The sequence below is a fragment of the Petromyzon marinus genome, chromosome 20 (assembly GCF_048934315.1).
Source record: "Petromyzon marinus isolate PM22_M1 ecotype Great Lakes invasive population chromosome 20, UKy_Petmar_22M1.pri1.0, whole genome shotgun sequence".
Classification (NCBI taxonomy): domain Eukaryota; kingdom Metazoa; phylum Chordata; class Hyperoartia; order Petromyzontiformes; family Petromyzontidae; genus Petromyzon; species Petromyzon marinus.
Window position 1 is genome coordinate 10,635,335 of NC_133686.1, and position 14,494 is coordinate 10,649,828.

General features: G+C 44.0%; 1 protein-coding gene across 3 annotated transcripts in view; it reads right to left on the minus strand.

Moving 5' to 3' along the window:
* Window positions 1–13,187, minus strand: part of TMEM67 (transmembrane protein 67) — a 39,953-nt gene extending 26,766 nt beyond the window's left edge. For 2 of the 3 annotated variants that reach the window (XR_012942362.1, XM_032957531.2), the window contains exons 1-7: window positions 12,947–13,187; window positions 12,107–12,186; window positions 10,391–10,490; window positions 8,449–8,536; window positions 8,209–8,320; window positions 1,415–1,468; window positions 193–332 (exon numbers count right to left, since the gene is read on the minus strand). Coding sequence is in view for 2 of the 3 variants with exons in the window: in XM_032957531.2 (XP_032813422.2) it covers window positions 193–332; window positions 1,415–1,468; window positions 8,209–8,320; window positions 8,449–8,536; window positions 10,391–10,490; window positions 12,107–12,186; window positions 12,947–13,151 (779 nt within the window). In the remaining variant the exon portion in view is untranslated. Of the gene's footprint in view, window positions 1–192; window positions 333–1,414; window positions 1,469–8,208; window positions 8,321–8,448; window positions 8,537–10,390; window positions 10,491–12,106; window positions 12,187–12,946 lie in introns of those variants that run through there. The other variant, XM_076068321.1, reaches the window with a different exon arrangement.
* Window positions 13,188–14,494: the final 1,307 nt, after the last annotated feature.

The window sequence follows — 14,494 nt, forward strand, 5'->3', positions numbered from 1 at the left end:
TGGCGAGTTAACTCACAACCTTGTGATTGTGAGTTATGCACTCTAATCACAGCACCATCCCACCGGTCATGTATCAGGTACAAAGCCAGTAAAAAAAGAACACAAAAGCATTACATTTCAGCACCTATTCAAGCACAGCTGCACCAAATACGTGAAGGCAGAAGAGCTTCAGCCCATACTTCTTGTTCTCACCAGGTTTGGATCCCGTGTACTTGCTTGAGAGATGGTGCAGTGAGGAAAAAATTTGCACAATACACATACAAGGCCCCGACGTCCATGAACATAACACACATGTTGCCCAGCACTTGACAGGCAGTCCGGTTTTGGTATGTCTGCAAAAAAAATTACAGTGTTATACAAAGCAATACGCCAATGGCAAGGGCACTTGTGCTTTAACAACTTGTAGAAGCCGTGCCATTCATGCTGCTGCTGCTGCTATAAGCAAATCTTTGAATTCGATGTGGCTGAGTGGCTCAGCTCTAAGCAAACACTGCTGAAATACTGGGGATTGAACCCAGGAATCACCAGCCACCCACCATTATGCAATGCAATAATTAAGCGCCATTATCAATGTTAATAACAAAATAAATAACGCGTCCTTCCCATATTTGTTTCTTCACATATTAAAAAGATGCATTTATTTATTGTGATTGACATTATCAGCAACAATGCCTAATTGTTATTCTCTGTTATGTATTATAATGGTTCGCATCAAACCAGGGCCCATATCTTACACGAAAGGGTTCTTTCCCTGAACGATCAGGTAATTCACCGGAATTGGTTCAAGCAAGCTTGACTGCTGATGAAACGATTGTAAAAACCAGTCCAGATGCACTCCTTAAGGATTGTGTAATAATTCAAGAGATTTTCAAGCAAGTGTATGCTAAGCATGGAACCATTTACACCTTCCCCCAGTGAATCAATGAACTGTGAAAATTCAGGGCCACCATTCAATTCAATAAATAATTATTTCGCTCCTTTACTCTCTCATTTGTATTGTCGTGTGTTTATATATTCATATAATTTACATTAATCGTGAATCGTAAATAATAACAAACCAAATTTAATGCACGTATTTTTTTTTCACAAATGCAGTTAATTTAATTTTAGAAATAGTTGTGGAAATTCCACATTCCCAAGATGGGAATTAGTCTTTCCATCGGTTGACCGCTGTGGCCTTCCAGAAAAGTCCTTGTCATTTTATCGAGCACTGCGGGATTATAGGGCTGGCTTGACCGCTGACCGGGAATTAAAATGGCAACCTTCTGACTGCGAGTGAAATGCTCTAACTGCAACCATCTATCAGGCACAGTGACAGCGGAAATATGTTCGACAATGTTAAATGTCATTCCATCTTGGGACTGCCTCACTCTGCAATGAAACATCAGATGAAGTTTAACGATTGTGTACTCACCTCGCAGGCAACCCTAGCAGCATCAAAATTGTCACTGAACCAGTTTGAGTTAATCTGAAAAGAAGAATACTAATTTTTATTTGAACGATGCAGCATTACATCAACTAATTACAATTAACATTTGACACACTCAACAGTACAATATATATACAACTGTGTATAGAAGCAGCACATTAACTGTTTGGTGTACATAATGCACTTTTACACCCATTTTGTTAATTCACTGCAGGATGAGGGCCTCACCGTGCCATTCAGGTCATGGCAGTTATTTGACTATACTTCATCACACTGATCAGTGCAGGAGGATCATAGAAATAATGCATTTTCTGCACTGCCCTCTGCTATATCCCACAACCGATATTACCCATGGTGCATTTTGTTCTCATCCAAGCACCATCGAGGCTCAACCATGCTTAGCTTAGGATGTTAGTTTCACGGTAGTCTGCTATCTTGATTACAGGCATTTAGCTCAACTCTATTTTTCTAGACCATCCTTCAAGTGACACGTTTTTGTGTTGATATAATTGTCGCACCTGAAACCACAGGCTATTGTATTATGATGAAAAATGTAGCACAGCTTTTTTTTTTCCAATTTCATAACTTTCGCAATTACATTGGCTCTGAGGACTTTTAATACCCTTGTTAAAGGAACAAAAAAAATCGTGACCGTGATGAATGTGTGAACAATTTTGTGAGTTTTGTCATGTGAAATTACACAAATTAGACTATCTTATGGCTTCAATTCCCTTCCCCCGCACTTACAATTAGCACGGTTGGCTAAGTATGATGCAAAAGAGGTTCAACATACACACATGCAATGGAACTGCAACACCACATTTCTTGTACAGTAAAGACATTTGCTTTGTTAAACGAAAAAGCAACCCAAAACACAAATTTGGCTGTCGCCTGATGATGCTAGTTGGAATTACTGGCAAAACGTCGTACTCAAGTTGTAAATGTTGTGGATTTACTTTCCAACACACCGGTGTGCTGTACTAGTGTAGTGGGTCAATAACCAGAGGAGAACTTCCGTGAGGCAACACCCGATACCTGAGGAGGTACGGCCTCCGGGCTATACTGCCGCCTAACACTGGGACCACTCTAATTCTTAGCCCTCCGGCTAGGGGCCCTAGGGGAGGCTGCGCTGACCAGACCGTGCCAAGGTCTCCGGGTCTTGACTGCTGGCCTCACTGAGCTCCGGCCCTTAGAAGGACAGCAGAGCTTGGGGTCCAGGGTCCTATCTTCAGCTCCGTCTTCGGTCTTCAGCTTTGAGATGACCGAGCCGGACCCGTCAGAGGTCCGGCTTATGTACAGGTCCGTGGCTTGCTTCGCCCTAGCCACGCCTCCCTTCCAGAACCTTCTGGAAGGTGACATCATCCCCCAGTCCCCCCTCCCGGGGTTTGGGAATTGTGTGCCAGGATCCGTTTCCCAGGGATTGGCGTTGACCCCTTGGGCTATGGTCACTAACACTGGCGTGATCACACTTCCGCCCCCTGTTGACGAGAAGGGGGAGCTACCCGCGAACAGCATGGGGAGTGCCGATTAATGACTCTACACTAGTAACGAATTGCCATGTTCTATTAACATGACAAATCTTACTAATTGGCTGTGCCGGGTGGTGGCGGATTTAACGACACATTTATATTGTGATTTAAAGCTTTCGTGACTACAGGGATTCATATTCTTGGTTCTTTCGGTAAAGTCACGTAGAAGGAAAACAATAAAATAATAAAAATATAAAACAAAATTCTCACGAAGTTTCGTCTGCAACACAAGCAATCATCAACAGGTGTGAAAACCACAGCAAGAACATTTGAAAAAAGTGGCGTTTTTTTTAACGTTAGCACCACGGAGAGCGATTTGACAGTTTGTTCAGATGGACGAGTCCATCTATGTTCGGAAAAGAGGAGGGGGGAGACAAAAATAATGGATGCGGTCTGAAAGCCACCGTAAGCGTGAACAATCAATTAAGACCCGAAATGGTTTATCAAATCCTTCCAATGATTGCTAAGCCAGAATCCATCTTCTCGGTTGAAATTGTCTCTGTGTTTGTATATGTGGATAGCCCCATGAACGAATCTCTCATAGTAGCCAGATGGCTTGCAGAGAACCTCTGTCTAGGAGAAGTCAATGTCATTTGAGCCTACTGAATTATAACAGTGATCTGCCACGGCCGAGGTGTTGGTCCTACCGTGTTTTAGGCCTGCTTTGTGTTCACGGATGTGGTCCGAGACATGTCGTTTGGTTTCTCCAATGTAACTACTACCACAGAGGCAACTTAGTTTGTAGATGCCAGGGTACTGTATGTCCGCAATCACATCTTTTACAAACGGAACGGATTTTATGTAATGTGTTGAATCGGATCTGGATCTTGTGTTTATTCAAAATTTTGGAGATCTTTTTTGTGATCCCCGCAATGTAGGGTAAAGTGATGGTTTTGAATGGCTCAAGAGGGTCCTTCTTCATGGTTGGAGTGATAGCTTTGCGGATTGTGTAGTTGGAGTAACCATTAGCCTTAAGAGCTTGGTGTACGTGCTTGAGTTCACTGGCTATGTGTTCCTAGTCGGATATGCATTGGGCTATATGGTGCAGAGTCTTGATGAGGGAATTCTTCTGGGATGGATGGTGGTGGGAATCCGGTTTCAGGTAAGCATCCGTATGGGTAGCTTTCCTGTAGACAGAGTGGCTCATTAAACCATCAAGTCTCTTTTTGATTAAGACATCCAAAACAGGTAGCTTGCCATCTTTTTCGACTTCCATGGTAAATCTGATGGCTGGGTGTATGGAATTGATGTGGTCCAGGAATTGGTCTAGAGCAGGCCGGCCATGTGGCCAGATGACAAAAGTGTCATCCACGTACCTCTTCCATAAGGTTGGGCGCAGAGTGGCAGTCTGGATGGCGTCAGTCTCAAATTTCTCCATGAAAATGTTGGCTACAACCGGAGATAGGGGGGAGCCCATTGGGGTGCCCTCAGTTTGTTTGTAGAAAGTTCCATTCCAAGTGAAGTATGTATTGGTTAAGCAGCGTCTCACCAGGGGGGGTACCTCAGTGTTTAGTCCTTGATGAATCAAGTCTTCAATGATTGCGATGGTGTCAGGTACAGGAACTTTGGTGAATAAGGAAACTACATCTAAACTGATAAGCAGGTCGTCTGGGGACAGGGAAATACCCTTGATTGTCGTTACCAGGTGGGTAGAATTTTTTACTGCAGAGGTGGTTTTTCCAGTGAAAGGCCGCAGGATTTCAGACAGAAAACGAGCCAGTTTGTAGGTGGGGGAGTTGATAGTAGAGACGATGGGACGAAGAGGTGTATCTACTTTATGTATTTTTGGTAAGCCGTATAATCTTGGTGGCCTGGCAGTAGAAGGTTTCAACGAGAACTGTTTGGTTTGATCAATTAATGCGGTTGAATCAGAAATTATTTTGTTGGTTTGTATGACAAGGCTGTTGGTGGGATCTCTTTTTTTGTATAGCTGCCATTGTGGAGTAATTCTTGAATTTTGTTGTTATATTCTATTTTATCCATGATGACAGTGGCATTGCCCTTGTCGGCTGAGAGGATGACAATGTCATCCCTCTTTTTTTATTTATATAATTCAAAACGCTCATATTTGCTGAGGTTGCTAGCTGGCATCTTAGCGTTTTTGAGGGTTGCAGCAATTTCAGATCTTGCTACGTCTGCAGCGATGTGACCCAGGCCCTTGAGAGCCACGTCTACTTGGGCAATCGGATTGGGAACATGTAGACAATATGACTGCCTCTTCAGCTGACACTATGTCGACCAAATGTAAGGACAACCTGATTTCCCAATTTAACCTCTCCAACAAAAGATCGGACCCACACACCAAAAAGCTAGACGTTAACAAAGTCGTAAGTAATCGCAGTAACAGTTCGATTTCCAACGGTCTGAAATCCGTTTTAGCTAAAGGGCTAAACTTTGCAGTCACACCGAAACATATACCAGTTAATGATATCATTGAATAAACACAAGACGCAGGTCCGATTCAACACTTTACATAAAATCCGTGATCTGGTGCTGTCTGTAAAAGATGTGATTCCGGACATACAGTACCCTGGCGTCTACAAACTAAGTTGCCTCTCTGGTAGTAGTTACATTGGAGAAACCAAACGACATGTCTCAGACCGCATCCGTGAACACAAAGCAGACCTAAAACACGGTAGGACCAACACCTCGGCTGTGGCAGATCACTCTTATAATTCAGTAGGCTCACATGACATTGACTTCTCCAAGACAGAGGTTCTCTGCAAGCCATCTGGCTACCATGAGAGATTCGTTCATGAGGCTATCCACATATACAAACACAGAGACAATTTCAACCGAGAAGATGGATTCTGGCTTAGCAGTCATTGGAAGGATTTGATAAACCATTTCGGGTCTTAATTGATTGTTCACGCTTACGGTGGCTTTCAGACCGCATCCATTATTTCTGTCTCCCCCCTCCTCTTTTCCGAACAAAGATGGACTCGTCCATCTGAACAAACTGTCAAATCGCTCTCCGTGGTGCTAACGTTAAAAATAACCGCCACTTTTTTTCAAATTTTCTTGCTGTGGTTTTCACACCTGTTGATGATTGCTTGTGTTGCAGTCGAAACGTTGTGAGAATTTTATTGTTTTATATTTTTATTATTTTATTGTTTCCCTTCTACAGTGAGGGAAAAAAGTATTTGATCCCCTGCTGATTTTGTACGTTTGCCCACTGACAAAGAAATTATCAGGCTATAATTTTAATGGTAGGTTTATTTGAACAGTGACAGGCAGAATAACAACAAAAATCCAGAAAAACGCATGTCAAAAATATTCTAAATTGATTTGCATTTTAATGAGGGAAATAAGTATTTGACCCCCTCTCAATCAGAAAGATTTCTGGCTCCCAGGTGTCTTTTATACAGGTAACGAGCTGAGATTAGGAGCACACTCTTAAAGGGAGTGCTCCTAATCTCAGCTTGTTACCTGCATAAAAGACACCTGTCCACAGAAGCAATCAATCAATCAGATTCCAAACTCTCCACCATGGCCAAGACCAAAAAGCTCTCCAACGATGTCAGGGACAAGATTGTAGACCTACACAAGGCTGGAATGGGCTACAAGACCATTGCCAAGCAGCTTGGTGAGAAGGTGACAACAGTTGGTGCGATTATTCGCAAATGGAAGAAACACAAAAGAACTGTCAATCTCCCTCGGCCTGAAGCTCCATGCAAGATCTCACCTCGTGGAGTTGCAATGATCATGAGAATGGTGAGGAATCAGCCCAGAACTACACGGGAGGATCTTGTCAATGATCTCAAGGCAGCTGGGACCATAGTCACCAAGAAAACAATTGGTAACACACTACGCCGTGAAGGACTGAAATCCTGCAGCGCCCGCAAGGTCCCCCCTGCTCAAGAACGCACATATACATGCCCGTCTGAAGTTTGCCAATGAACATCTGAATGATTCAGAGAACAACTGGGTGAAAGTGTCGTGGTTAGGTGAGACCAAAATGGAGCTCTTTGGCATCAACTCAACTCGCCGTGTTTGGAGGAGGAGGAATGCTGCCTATGACCCCAAGAACACCATCCCCACCGTCAAACATGGAGGTGGAAACATTATGCTTTGGGGGTGTTTTTCTGCTAAGGGGACAGGACAACTTCACCGCATCAAAAGGACGATGGACGGGGCCATGTACCGTCAAATCTTGGGTGAGAACCTCCTTCCCTCAGCCAGGGCATTGAAAATGGGCCATGGATGGGTATTCCAGCATGACAATGACCCAAAACACACGGCCATGGCTCAAGAAGAAGCACATTAAGGTCCTGGAGTGGCCGAGCCACTTTCCAGACCTTAATCCCATAGACAATCTGTGGAGGGAGCTGAAGGTTCGAGTTGCCAAACGTCAGCCTCGAAACCTTAATGACTTGGAGAAGATCTGCAAAGAGGAGTGGGACAAAATCCCTCCTGAGATGTGTGCAAACCTGGTGGCCAACTACAAGAAACGTCTGACCTCTGTGATTGGCAACAAGGGTTTTGCCACCAAGTACTAAGTCATGTTTTGCAGAGGGGTCAAATACTAATTTCCCTCATTAAAATGCCAATCAATTTATAACATTTTTGACATGCGTTTTTCTAGATTTTTTTTATTGTGATTCTGTCTCTCACTATTCAAATAAACCTACCATTAAAATTATAGACTGATCATTTCTTTGTCAGTGGGCAAACGTACAAAATCAGCAGGGGATCAAATACTTTTTTTCCTCACTGTACGTGACTTTACCGAAAGAACCAAGAATATGACACATTTATATGTATGCGATCTAACTAAAAAAAACCTCTATCTAACATCACAGTTAGGATAACCCTTGTGATGCCATTGCGAGATAACCCCCGTACGTTTCAATGTCACTCAATTGATGTCACCAAAGCACTTCTGACTGTAATTTTCAAGTCTATCCCTCATTAATAAAGCTTCATGTCAGACAACCTTGCACACACAACCGAGGTGTGTATCTGCAAGGGCTTTTTGTTATTGGGTTGCCTCGTTATCAAAGACCTGGGCAGGTATCAGCTGAAATAGAATATATCTCATTTACAAATACAGCACACGCAAGTAAGCACACACAATCTACGTGACCAAAGCATTGATCATAATAGACGATGATTAACACTGAATGGCTCTTGCCCAGAGAAAAAAATGTTCACGTAGTTTTCACTGTGCACAGTGCTTCTCAACAATTCACAAAACCTAGACGTTTGCGTTTAAAGACACGTAAGGAAATACGTAAGTGGTATTCTTACCAGGACACCTGTGCTAATCGGTTCCGGATACAGGCATAGTCCTCCTTTGGTATTAACACATGCGCAGCTGTTTGTTGTCGCATTAAAAAATGTGTCTCCGCACCGTACACACCTGCGTGCGTGCAGGACGGGGGCAGAGGTCAGGTTGCATTTTTTAATAACAAAGTGAGCATCGTGGGATTTGAAGATAGGTGGTAAGGCTGGGATGGTGAGCCGTATGCGTATTAAAGAATTGCTTACATGTTACCCTGCGAGTTTGGGACTGTGCCATTCACGCAAGAAATGCAGCTTGCCAATGTGAGTAGACTTCCATTCTGTTCTCGCTCCACTGATCAATAAAAGGAGAGCACAAAACGCTTTTTTCACGCGGATTGTAGCATTCAAACTTAAGTTTCACCGTTCAAATGAGCATGGAGAGGTGCTCATCTTTGATTATTTCCAGAGTCAATAATGGAGACTTCACGTTCTGCTGGCTAGTACCAGTATATTCCATGACAACCACTGCAGTTGTGAGTGTGATAGTGATTGTTTGTGGAAGAAATAATAATGTCAAGTCAGTGTCTCTATTCAAATGTGCTTCATGGCGGATATTACACAATCTCATGGCGTGGACCAGTCTCTCCATATGACAACCACTGTTGGTTTCCCATACAGGGGTATTCATGTTATAAGCCTCAACGGGAAAGAGTTGACACATGACCAGAACTTTCAACTTTCTGAATGAGTCGACAACTCTAACCTCAGCACTAACATGGACAGATGATGACCGTGTAGAATGCATTTTAACAGATCGCACAATGCAATGATTTTACTTCATTGTTTTTTAGGGGGTTCACACTTGTTACTGAAACAACTTAATTACTGTATTATAAAAAAGTGTATTGGCTGGATGCCTCGGTGGATTCCTGTCTGACTGGGTTCTGCAAGCCTGCGCAGTGATGACGTCACAACGCAAAGGCACATATGCGTGATGACGTCGCCCATATCCCACAGCGTTGAGCTGGATTTGTGCCTGCTGACGTTACGACTCCTTCCCAATCCACCCTCCATCCCGGCTGTCGTACACAATTGTTTTAGAGAAGAGAGAAAAGGAGAGGGTGCGGGAGGGAGATAGAGGGAGCTAGGGGAGAGAGAGGGAGGTGATGCAGGGAGGGAGATAAAGGAGGGAGGTGAGGGCGGCGGTTAGAGAAGGGAGGTGAGGGAGGAGTAGAGGAGATAGAGTGCGGCTAGGGAGGGAGACAGATTAAGGAGGAGAGGGAGGGTGACAGAGGAGGGAGGTGAGGGAGATAGAGGAGTAAGTGATGGAGAGGGACAGAAATAATGCGAGGAGGGACTGAAAGGGCATCAAACGGAGAGGAAAGAGAGAGCAAAGTGGAAAGAGGGTGAGGAAAGCGACCACCGTGGCAGGGCAGATTTGGGAGAGGCAGGAGAGGCTGAGATGGGAAAGGGAGACATGAGAATAAGCAGGGCGAGCGTGAGAGTTAAGAGAGAGAAACAAAGTGGGTGATATGCAGTGTAGGGAGAGGGAGAATTATAGTGGGAGAGGTAGAAGAGGGGACAGAGGAATAGAGACATAGAAACAGAGACAATGCGTAAATTTGAGTTAAAATTGGATATGTGGAAGAGAGAATTCAAGAGAAAGTCGGGGAGATGAATCTTTATCAAATAAAAGTGTTGCTGGCTAGCTGGCTGAGATGGATGGATAGCCTGTCACTTCCAGAGAATGAACAGGTTGCTAGTACAGTCATATCCAGATTCACGCCCTCCCGTTTTACGTACTTTCGCTATAACATACTCAACGTATTCATACCCAATCCAGATTTACGTAGTGTGACGCCTCTCCATAATGTGCTCGCGATTTACAAACTTTAACATGAGGACCCACATCCTTTAGGTTGCACTGCGACATTAATATACATTTACTTTTCACACTAACAGGTGCACAGAATAGATGCGCAAGAGGTAACCGAGCATCCTCTGTTTAGGTACTGTACCATGTCAAGATGCACCATCCAATCTCCTTGCTTCGATTTAAGTACTTTCTATGTATGTTCTGGTTTTCAGGAATTAATCGTGGGCGTAAACCGGGATATGTCTGTATAACTGAATATCGTTGAAAGGCAACATATACAACTCAAAGTACAAGCATGGAATTAAATAGGGAGAAAAAAAGATCGTTTACCTAGAATTGCTGCATTGTTACACTTGCAGGTACGATTAACACTATTCAGAAAAGCAGTTGGACATCCAATGCATGTCCTGCCATCTTGGCCCACGATATTCTGCACAACAATGATGGGAAGAGGATATCCATTATGCTTTACATTATTGTTGTCAGACAATTCACCACATAATGTTATTTCAGTACAAAGTCAAAGTATCTTCCTGCTTAAATTAATATTGGGGAGGCACTTACCCTTGCTGGTAGCTCTGGGTCTTTAGCATAAATTCAAAATTCGCATGACAATGGACAACTTTTTCGTAAACAACCAACTAATGAATGATCACAAAACATTAGAATAGGTTTTCCCCGCTTTTCTGGCAACAAAACAGGTGTTAAGATGTTAAAACACCAAACTGAAACCTTTAACAAGGAATAATGTCAGAATGCAAATATTCAGACCACAAGTATTGTGGTTAATGCAGACATGATTCCTTATAAAAGGTTTCAGTTTGGTGTTTTAACATCTTAACACCGCTGTTTTGTTGCCAGAAAAAGGGGAAAACCTATTCTCATATTTTGGTACTGGCAAAGGAGGTCCCATGAAGATCACAAAACAGTTTATATTTTATTGACCTCAGTGATGATGAGGTGAGTGAACTAGTGACAGGGACTTGAACTCACAACTTGTGAGTTGCTCTAAAAAAATTGGCTGCCAAAACTGCCATTTTATCACCAACCTCATTATGTACCTGTCACTCACTAAATACACTCTGTAGTGACAACTATTTGAGGTCGGCTAAATAAAGTTAAACATAATGGACTGTGGGTATTAAAAAAAAACATACTTTTGAAAAATGCATAAATAGAAATACCAGGGCTTGTTACACAACAACACATAAAATTCAGTTTACCAGCTGTAAACCTTTAACTTCCCATGTTTCCAGCAGCATTTGTTAAAGGCAAGAGCTGCCCATGACAGAAATATTGCATTGAGTGGGCTCTGTGGTGACGAGACTCAGAAAATCAAGACTAGTATAGTGTCTGTTGCTTAAACAGCTGCTGGAAACCAATGGTCCAGAAGGACGGCAGACCGACAAACGCAAATTGTATTCTTTGCTATGTGTCTTGTTATTGAAACAAACCCATGCCTGTATGTTCACTTCATCTTTTTTTGTACAGTCATTGCTTACTGGGTTGATACCATCATAAGATCCTTAAACAATTAAAAACTCAATATTCATAAATAGCACTGCCTTGATAGGAAAAGTATATAATAGGCAACGACCCTTCTTCATAGAACATTAAGAAAACATGAATCAAAGTACGTAATTTATGCGCTATGATTTAAGGCAGTGTTATTGACCAATGTGCTGAGCTTTTTTTGTCAATTGTCCTTGTGCACCACTGCCAACACAGATATATGGCCACCAAATGTTCTTTAACTTGGTTAAGTCATAGTGCTTTGGCTCTGACATTTTTCAGATTTAAGTGAAAATTGGTCAAAAGTTAAAAGCTGTAGTCTAGTATTAGTCTAAAGTTAGTGTATACAATTACTCATTTTACTGCACTTGGTTTAAACAAATATAAATTTGCAGTAACAATGATGCTACACAACAGTGATGTGGTCAGTACACACTTAGAAAGAACTACAGTATTTAAGAAACAAATTATGTCTTATTGTGCGTGTTTAGAGTTTAAGTGTGGTGGAGTGAAGTGTGGTCAGATTCTACTCACAGTTCCACACGATTCACACACGATGGATCCACCGGTGTCATATTTCAACCTATATCCAGGCCCGCACGTGCACGACTTACCTGCCATCCAACACAGATCATTCACATGAGACAGTATTTCAATTATCAGCCAAAACACTCACTTATAATAGCTATTAGTAAGTAAATATCAATGCGTTTCTCAACTGGTTTGTGAACACCGTCAGTTAATGACCAGATTCTCACACGAGGCACTCAAGATTCATCCCACAGCGATTTGACGAATTGTCACGTTTTTGGGACCGCAAATTTATTTCAGAAATTAATTAGGTTTTTTTGTTTGTTTTGTTATTGCCGTGCGCTCTCATCTGTGCTTTTCTTTTAGACGATTAATGAAAGCGCGCTGTGTTGGGACTATAAGAGTGGTAGAGAATACTGCCAAACACGTGCGGAACGTCTCCAAGAGAGGGCGAGCACCGGGGGGGATGGAGCGACCACAACCAGCCCCGTGCGCGGCTGGCTTGGTGGTTCATTGCATCGCACAATCGTGAGAGGCGGCCGGCGGGCTTGTGGAGGCCTTCAACCAGCAGTGGATTGATCATGGCTGGTGGTGGTGATGATGATGATGAAATGTGCACAAAGACAAAGATCCGCCCCGTATAGGAACGCCAGAACACTGCGGAAAGTTCTGTTTGCGAGCGCCTATGAACCTGCGTGCGTGTTGTTGTGGGCCCAACCCCAACCCCCGGGCCGCCTTTGTCTCCCCAACCCTGACGTTTAACAACCGCCGCGCCGGGTTCCAACTTAAGGCCGAGTCGACCTAGGCGAGCCCCCCCCCCAACCGGTCGAGACGTTCCCTCACCGTCGGGCGCTTTTATGGCGTTCAGGCCGCAAGGGGTGCAACGCAGCTCGGGGCCGTTCCAGAAGGAGGTCATGTCGCACGTATTGATGTCGGGCAGCTCGAAGGCGACGGTGGCGTGCGCCGTGCGGGGGCAAAGCGCCGCGATCAGCAGCAGCAGCGCCGCCGCCGTGACCGACTTCACCAGCGTCTCCATCGCGGCGGCCATCTGCACGCGTAACCTGGGGCAACGCGGGCGAGCCGCCAGCGTCGCGGGGGGGGGGCGTGGTGAAGAAACCAAAGCGGCCATCTTAGTGAGGGAGACGACCCCCTCGGGGTAGAGGCCATCTTAGTGAGGGAGACGACCCCCTCGGGGTAGCGGTCATCTTAGTGAGGGAGACGATCCCCTCGGGGTAGCGGTCATCTTAGTGAGGGAGACGACCCCCTCGGGGTAGCGGTCATCTTAGTGAGGGAGACGACCCCCTCGGGGTAGAAGCCATCTTAGTGAGGGAGACGACCCCCTCGGGATAGCGGCCATCTTAGTGAGGTAGACAACCCCATCGGGGTTGAGGGCATATTTGTGTGTCAAGCCATGCATAATCAAAATCTGTATTTATCCTGGAGAAATTCGATGAGCTATAAAGCTCTTTATAACAGATGTCCAGTAGGGGTGGATCGGATAAGTTACAAAAAAACACAATGACGGGGTAGTTTTATGCGTAGAACGTCACATTTACAGTACGTATTGGATTATGTACTACAGGTGATCAACGAGATCGCGTGTGTTAGCCCGCTAAAGTGTGGGTATTCCCATCTCTTCCAACTCGCAACGGTTCTGCAGAGCGATTTAGCCGAAACCATTCCACCGTCAATAGCGTGAGAAAGCAATTATAAGGGCTACAACTTTCATATACAATAGGCTAATTTATTACTTTGTTGTTGTTTTTTTATCTACGTGACTTAACCGAAAGACCCAAGTAATATAATAGGCCAATGGTAGAATTAGACCAAAACCGAAAACTACAGACGGGAGAGACAGACAATGAGTTCATGCATCTTGAGAGCATGGCTAGGCCATGCTGGTGGAAGGAAAATGGATGGTCGCTCGTCACTACCAACGATGGAATGGTGGCTCAGGAGTGGCGTGAGAGGGCAATTGGGGGGGTATTTTAATAGTTACTGTAAGGGGCCGTCCATAAATGACGTCACGCGATTTTGGACGATTTTTGATCCCCCCCCCCCTCGTCACACGGCGTCACAGAAACTCAGACCCCCCCCCCCCTCAAATATGACGTCACAAAGCTCTGCACCCCACCCCCCCCCCCAAAAACATATTTCCATTTTAAAAATAAAACATGCTTCAAATCGCTTTAAACTATTGTCATTGTAGTAGTGCGTATTTAATGTGGCGCTGCACTCTGATGTTGTAGGAGAAAAGATTTATTTAAAAAAAGTCTATTTAATTAAGTAGAACGTGTTGTCTATTGATTTAAAGTTGTGAATTTTGATGACGTCACATTTCAAACCCCCCCCCCCCACCCTCGTCACAAATGTCTGACCCCCCCCCCCGGT